Source organism: Lactuca saligna, chromosome 5 (assembly GCF_052625555.1).
Source record: "Lactuca saligna cultivar CGN05327 chromosome 5, ASM5262555v1, whole genome shotgun sequence".
In the NCBI taxonomy this organism is placed as follows: domain Eukaryota; kingdom Viridiplantae; phylum Streptophyta; class Magnoliopsida; order Asterales; family Asteraceae; genus Lactuca; species Lactuca saligna.
This window is the reverse complement of record NC_136421.1, coordinates 181,214,519-181,222,409: the sequence shown is the minus strand read 5'-3', so window position 1 is coordinate 181,222,409 and position 7,891 is coordinate 181,214,519. Positions and strand designations below refer to the sequence as shown.

General features: G+C 33.9%; 1 protein-coding gene across 2 annotated transcripts; it reads left to right on the top strand.

The window, feature by feature from the left end:
- The first annotated feature begins 695 nt into the window (after positions 1 to 695).
- LOC144998286 (molybdopterin biosynthesis MoaE family protein) lies at positions 696 to 2,414 on the top strand. 2 transcript variants are annotated; one of them, XM_078958081.1, is made up of 3 exons: positions 696 to 847; positions 1,026 to 1,159; positions 1,654 to 2,414. In XM_078958081.1, the coding sequence occupies exon 3, from the start codon at positions 1,688 to 1,690 to the stop codon at positions 2,276 to 2,278; it is 591 nt and encodes a 196-aa protein (XP_078814207.1). In that variant the 5' UTR covers positions 696 to 847; positions 1,026 to 1,159; positions 1,654 to 1,687; the 3' UTR covers positions 2,279 to 2,414. The 2 variants fall into 2 exon arrangements, with proteins under 2 accessions (XP_078814207.1, XP_078814206.1); XM_078958080.1 differs by having other exon boundaries at positions 1,012 to 1,159.
- The last annotated feature ends 5,477 nt before the right edge of the window (positions 2,415 to 7,891 follow it).

The following is a 7,891-nucleotide window of genomic DNA, read 5'->3' as shown; positions in this document are numbered from 1 at the left end:
TATCTCTGACACATAAGGAAGGACGCGGTGAGAAGGAAGGAGCCCTTGTCCTTCTACGCCGTTTTAGGTGAGTTCGGACTCAATCATTGACCGGAGATTGGGACAGAGCGGATGGCAACTAGCTGACTTCTTCCTATCACTCGTACAGATCTGATTGAAGATATTGCATTAGAAACTTTTATCGAGCATAATGATTCGAATCGGGATTTTTGGTAAAATTCTTTGCCGAAAGAGTTCTCCTTTAGCGGTGGTGGTTAGCGTTCTTTATGGGTATTGTTCGGTGTCAGTGGCCTCTTAGCTTTGTGGGCGATATCAAATGGTTGGTATCTCACCGCATAAGTGTCAGAGATGGCGTAGTTCATTAGTGCTTTCCCGAGGATGTATGTGCGTGCTCTCCTGTCTTTAGTCTTTCTCAACGTCAACCCCAAATACGAAAAAAATAATTTGAGCATTACCCGCTCTATCAGATAGGACGACCTACTCCTTAGTTGAACCAGACATTGCCACTCACCATCATCCGAAAAAAAAAAAAAAAAGAGACCGCACAAAAGCAGTTTTTCCTAAATGGCGGTAGAATCGATTTTGTCTTAAACCGGATTTAACTATGTTGACTCAAACATTTATTTTAGTTGAGATAGTGGATATTAACATGGGCTTAACTTTTTAATGCTACTCGTTTATCACATAAGCCCAAACCACATAACAGCAGAAACAGATTCTCTCTCTCACACCCACACAGTTGACAAATGGTTGGGATATCTTCGTGTCAAGCTGTAATCCTGAAGGGTTTCTGTCTGATTCTTCCGATCAACTGGAAGCCAGCATGATCATTTGAAAGCTCCCAGAGGTATAATACGAGATTTCAATATTCTATTCTTATCGATTTCGGTTTTTCATCCTTTTGTTGCTAGTGATTACTGCTCTTCTTGCTTCAAATTACTCTGTCTTACCATTTATATCCTGCCACCTGCTTTCCCTCCTCTCCTTCTTAAAATTGTCCTTATTTCATAGTTGAAACCGAACAGGCTCTCACCACCACCGCCGAAGCTCGCCACCACTACCCTGCTCTGCGTTCGCTGTTAACTACCGTCGGACACCTGTTTTGCCCTCTCCGTGTGGCCTACATCTCCGGCGGCTATCTCACTCTCACTCACATCCAGTAAGCTCTCTTATCTTTATTCTGTATGCAATTTTAATTATCGTTAATGAACTTCCTGTTCCTGCCATAGCTTTGATTAGGGTTTTGACGCATCCGTGAAGGAAATCGTGTTCTTTCATGGTTTTCCCATAAGATAAGTCCCAATTTGATCTTTGATCTTAATTTTTTATTGCCTTCGTTGGACTGAAGGTGATGAACAAAATGAACCCTAATTTGAATTAGGTTTCTGTTGTGTGGAATCAAAATTCTCTTCTTTTCTTTGGGTTATTTGGTTTTTGATTTAAAGTTACCCTTTGTTTCTTTTACCCTGTTCAAACCAAAAAGTAATACAATTCCTTCATATTCTAATTCCATTACACATGAACATTGTCACATGGCAATTCCCTCCTAATCTCTGGTCCGTAAAAAAGACGAAATTGCCCTTCTCATCCAAATCACTAATCTCTTTTTTATATGCCATTGACCCTTATATCATAATCTCTTGACTTTCTCAGAAACCCAAAGAGCATTTGTGAAGAAAAAAAAGAAATGGCGAATGAACACGAGAACAACTTAATAGAAATCTTGGAAGAAAACCACCCAATCGACATCAACAAGTACACAAATTACGTCCACGCCCCTCAATGTGGGGCCATAGCCACATTCTACGGGAACACCCGTGACACATTTGAGGGCAAAACGGTCATTGAACTAAGATACGAAGCGTATGTCCCAATGGCCATCCGTTGTCTCAATTCCATTTGTTCATCCGCAAGATCCAAATGGAATTTAAATTCCATTGCTGTGGCCCACAGATTGGGCCCCGTTTCTGTTGGGGAGACAAGTGTGTTTGTTGCCATTTCTTCTGTTCATCGGGTTGATGCATTGGATGCTTGTAAGTTTGTGATTGATGAGCTTAAAGCATCGGTTCCTATATGGAAGAAAGAAGTGTATTCTAATGGTGAAGTGTGGAAAGAAAACATGGAGTTTCTCGAGAGAATTGGGAAGAATGAAGATTTGAAAAGGGGTTGTTGTGGAACGAAAGTGAAAGTGGAGGGTGATGATGTGGCGGGCGTTGTGAAAAATGGTTGTTGTAGGCCGAAGGTGAAGGTGGAGGATGATGGATGTATCGAGTCTTAGCAGTGTAATGCTCGATTTTGAACAAGTGTTGTAAGGTTTTTGTTTTTGATTTTTTTTAGTAAGTGTTGTATTGATAAAGTGAAGTCTTGGATAAATAATGTTTAAAAGTATTTATGGGGATAATCTTATTTTCCAATCCTTTTCAATAAGTCATTCTTTATGAGTAAGAAAAGTAGTTATATAAAGCATATCGTATTAAGTTCATCACATGTTAAGTCAAAATGGAACCATTTAGATGTCACCACTAAATCGGTATTCGGCACATTTGATAAAAAGAACGAATCAAAATCCTCTTAATGAACTCTACATTCTACGAAATCATCAATAGGTTGGAATTATTTGGTAATAAATACTTTTGTTTAATCAAACCAACCTAAAGTTGCGTGGGTATAAAAGTGGCTTACTATATGAATTAAGTTGTATTAATAAGGACTTTTTCTTTTTAGAAGTGAATAAATTTTTTGAATGAGACTAAATGGCATTTTATGGTTTTATTCTATGAAAAATTCATAGTATTTATCAATATTAACAAATTTATAAATCCGTTAAGGATAAGTTAAGTGTTGGTGTCTTAATATATTAAATCACTTTACTTGTCTTAATGTATTAAATCAGTTTTTTGTAGCATTAATATATTAAATCCAGCAAGGGTAAGTATTTGGTGTCTTAATATATTAAATTAGTTTTGTTGTCTTAATATATTAAATCATTTTGTTAAGAAAAAAAAGAACAAATAGGTTAAGTGTTGGTGTCTTAATATGTTAAATCAGTTTTATTAGCTTAATCCATTAAGTTATTCGGTCTAGATTGAGGACGTGTTTGGCTGCTTGTTTTTGCTTCAAAAAAAAAAAAAAAAAGACAAAACTACAAAAATGATCTGTGTGGTATGTATTTTTTTGGGGTTTTAGTTCAAACCACGACCTTTTTGGTTTCATGGTCCTTTTGGACTAGTTTGTATGTGAAAATAGTCCCTTCGAAAATTGAAATGACTATAATATCCTTGGGGTATTTATTTTTCATTTTTCTTTTATTTTTTTTTTAATTTAGTATTTATTTATTTATTTTTAACATTTAAAAAATAATGGAGGGCCTCTCTCTCTCTCTCTCTCTCTCTCTCTCTCTCTCTCTCTCTCTCTCTCTCTCTCTCTCTCTCTCTCTCTCGAACATCTTCATCACGTCAAGAACATTTTCATGAACTCAAGAACATCTTCCGCCACCACCACCACCGTTTGCTACTTCCATCTCCACCTAAATTTTTTCTACCACTTCACATCCATCGCCAGATCTGAAGACTCTCCCTCCCCGTTTATGGATCTGAAAAACCATTCTCAAATTTGTTCATCTCGTATCTGTTTAAATCCTAGGTTGGTCACATGAATGTTCACACATACCTGTGTATCTAACATTGTAACAGATAAGAAACACACAAAATCATTACTCATCCCCTCCTTCTCATCTCTCAACAGATACTAAAAAAAAAAAAAAAAAAAAAAAAAAAAAAAACCCTTCCGTCTTCGTCTTCAAAGAACTCACACTTGTATCACCATATTTTCTTCTTCTTCAGGTGAATCATGGTTTTTTTTGTTCATAAACGAACTCGCACACACACACACAAATCGATAGTTGCAGTTATGTGGGGTTGGGTTTTCTTACTTTTAACTTTCAAGAATAAACCACGAAATCAAATAGGAACTTGAATCTAAAAACTTAAGCATATATGAAATTGTGGTTCCAGATATGTTGGTATGTTCTTGAGTTCTTTTCTCTCTCTTCAGATGAAATCGTAGTTGTATGCGGGTGTGTGAAATCGAACTCTCTTTCTTCTCTTCAAGAACAAAATCAAAATTGATATGATTTTTGCTTTGGGTTCATCAGATCTGGATACGATTTTTGTTTTTGGGTGTTCTTTAGATCTGGATATGATATTTGGTGAAAGGGGAAAAAAGATGAATAATAGAAACCGATGATGGTGTTTGGTGGTAGCTTCACTGAAAGGTGTGGCTAGTAAGAGAGAGAGAGAGAGAGAGAGAGAGAGAGAGAGAGAGAGAGAGAGAGAGAGAGAGAGAGAGAGAGAGAGAGACCCAAATTAATTAATTATTTTCTTTTTTATTTAAATTAAATAGAAAAAAATAAAAAAAATAAATCCTAAGAGCATTACAGTCATTTCAGTTTACCAAGGGACCAAATCCGCAACGAAACTAGCTCAAAAGGACCACTAATCCAAAAAAGTCGGGGTTTGAACTAAAACCCCCAAAAAATACATACCATACGCACCATTTTTGCAATTTTGTCAAAAACATGTTTGGAAGCACCGGCTAAAAACTTTTAGAGTAAATTACACTAATGGTCCCTATGGTTTCCAGTAGTTTGCATATTTGATCCTTAACTCTTCTTTTTAACTCAGACTAGTAATTTACACATTTAATCTCTAACTCTTCGTTTTAACTTGGTATGTCCATGTGGTTTGGATTTGTTTCAATTTTGGTTTCTAATCAATATAAAATAAATGACTATATTGCCTTTAATGATATTTTTAATTATTTTTATATTATTTTATTACTATTATATAAAAATATTACTAATAGACCCCACCTCACCCCCCTTATCCTTGTCGTCGGTATCCACCATGACCCCCAGAATAATAATCATTCCATTACCATAACAACATAAAATTATGCAACAAACAAATAACCACTAAACGTTAAAGCACAAGGCAAATACGAAACTTAAGTGAGAGCTAACATATATGTATAGATTTAAGAATCTTACTTCTACCCACCCACCAAATTGATTTAAAACCTTCAACTTGAAAAATCAAGTCCTCATCCACATCAAATGTTTGTTAGTATCTACTTATTACCACTCGATTTAAAGTCACAAATGGATCTCCCCTCTGATCAAGTCCATGTATTTGTAATGTTTATGGATGAAAAGTATAAAGGGGGAGAGAGATGCAGGTGGGCAGTGAAGAGGGATGAGGGGTTAAAGAGAGGTTTCCAATGGGAGAGTGCGATAAAGGAAGGTGTTAGGTTTTGTTTTCCATCAAGATGAGGGTTCAAACGTTCTGATACGTGAAAGTGGAAGGGAAAGACGGAAAGTATATAGGTGGGGTCCATTAGTAATTTATCTATATAATAATAACAAAAATATTGAAAGGGAATTTAAAAATATCAGTAAAAGGAATAATAGTCGTTCTACTTGATTGGGGACCAATATCAAAACAAACTCAAAGTCATAGGGGACGATCCAAGTTAAACAAGAAAGAGCTAGGTACCAAACAAGCAAATATCCTAATCCAGATAGACCATTCGTGTAGTTTACTCAAGATTTTATTTTTAAACAAAAAAAAAACTATGAATTTCAAAAGCTACATAGGGTTTAAAAATGTTTATCTTTATTATAACACATCTACTAGATTACCCTTAATAAACATTATCCAAATCATGGTTGTCATCGTTTTGTGTAATTTACACGTTTCAAGAAATCAAACTATTTTTGTCAAAAACTCATATACAAATAAAAAGTAAGGATCTTCGTCTTCTAGCTGGTTTGCCAATGATATCCTTAAAAAAAGTGCTCTTCCGAGAATAAAACTCGTGTGGTTAGACTTAGACCTGGCAATGGAGCGGGTTTTGATCCTAATCCAATCCAAACTCGTAAGAATTATATGGGTTTGGAGCGTAGTTTTTGATTCGTTTACCCGTTAACGATCCATACCCGCTAACCCTTTTATTAAATGGATCGGGTATGGATCATCACCGATCCGCTCCATTTATAACCCGCCCCATATAAATTGTAGAGTTATATTTTATACTTCTTAACGTTTAATTTTAATTCCAATCAAAAGTCCAAAGGGCAAAGGCCAAGAAAAAATGCTTTTACATAGGAATCGATAAGTCGGTTTCTAAACTTAAAGATTTCTATCAAGAATCATAATGTCATTCAATTTATATTCATCAAGAAATCGTCATATCCATTTCTAATTCAATAAATCATTTTCTAACATGAAAAAAGTTGCAATTGTTATTCGCTATCACTACAACCGACAGTCATAAATCAATTAAAATTTGTTGCAATAGTGATTTTTAATTCCGATTGAAATTCTTGGAGTATGTAATGTCCTTTTCTAACTCAATTTTTTTATTTAAAAAATGCTATTTTAAGTATTAAGATATAGTATATATTTTTTTATTTAAGAAATTTTATTTTAGGAATTAATTAAAATGTGTTTGATTATTTAAAAAACCTTTGGGTTACGGGGCGGGTTTGGATATTTGTTGGTTCAGTGGATAAGGGTATGGATCTGATTATTTAAAACCCTGCGGGTTACGGAGCGAGTTTGGATCACATTTTGAAATTTGTTAAAAGGATTTGGGTCAAAATCAATTCGCTCCAAACCCGCTCCATTGTCACGTCTAGTTAGACTTGAAGTCACCGCATACAGTTGAATCATGTAACTTTTGGGGTTAATTTAGGAAATTGTGAAATAATGTTTGGGCATATACAAAGACCACAGAGGGCTCAAGGATTTGATAGGATTGGGTTTCGGTACTTATTTTATTTGTAGGCTTATTAAACTTAGGCTTGGCTCATAACAATTTTGATCTAAAATGACAGGCTAATCTTTTTTCTTTGTATTGCTAAAATGTTGTCCATAATTCCATTATATACAATATTTGTCTAAAGAAAGTGTTGGTATGTTGAAAGAGGTGTTATGAATAAATGATTTTTTTTTCCTATCAACTCCCGATGATAGTACATAATAATTATGCATGCCTTTTAAATTGGAATAAGTGCTGACTGAAAATTTGTTGTTATTTTGTATGTTTGATTATTGTTCAGGGAGTAAACTCTAAGTTTTCGATTACTATGCAAGTCTGTTAACAACTTTTTCGATTACTAAAATGTATTTTTAAATAATTTCAAAAATTGTTTTACTCTCATGTAATTATACTTAAAAAATTAACCATTATTTGAATTCAACAAAAGATAAAAAGTTGTTGCTAGGACAACCCGACCCACTTTGATACTAAAGGAATTACTTGTTAAGAATCGTGATCAAACTAGTATGAGAGAATTTTGGTGTAATCTTGATTATATAGTTTATGAAACTTAAATTGAATCTACAACTAGAATAAAATCGTTGTTAGCAATCAATATCGTAAATACATGTTAGTGTATTTTTGTTTTTGAATATTTGGTATAGGAATCATAAAATTATGAAATACTGAAACAAAAGAAATTTGATATATATATATATATATATATATATATATATATATATATATATATATATATATATATATATATATATATATATATATATATATATTCTTAAGTGTCTTATATAAATAATCTAAGTTTTAGAAATTAGCATCATAAAAGTTAATGATACATTAAAGCCCTATTTGGCAAAACAATCTATCTTAGCATTTGGGAAAGGGAAAATGACTCTTGAGAATAATTAACTTTTACGTTTGTACTCATTTGGTCCTTTTTTTTTGTATTCAATATACCAACGATCTTGTTGTTTGCGTTCACCATAACCTTTTTGACCGTCTTTTGACCTATGATATTCGGTCAAAGGGTTATGGTGAACACAAACAACAAGTT

Excerpts from the sequence above, each read along its gene's own strand:
- LOC144998286 (XM_078958081.1), top strand. The coding sequence starts at position 1,688 with ATGGCGAATGAACACGAGAACAACTTAATAGAAATCTTGGAAGAAAAC.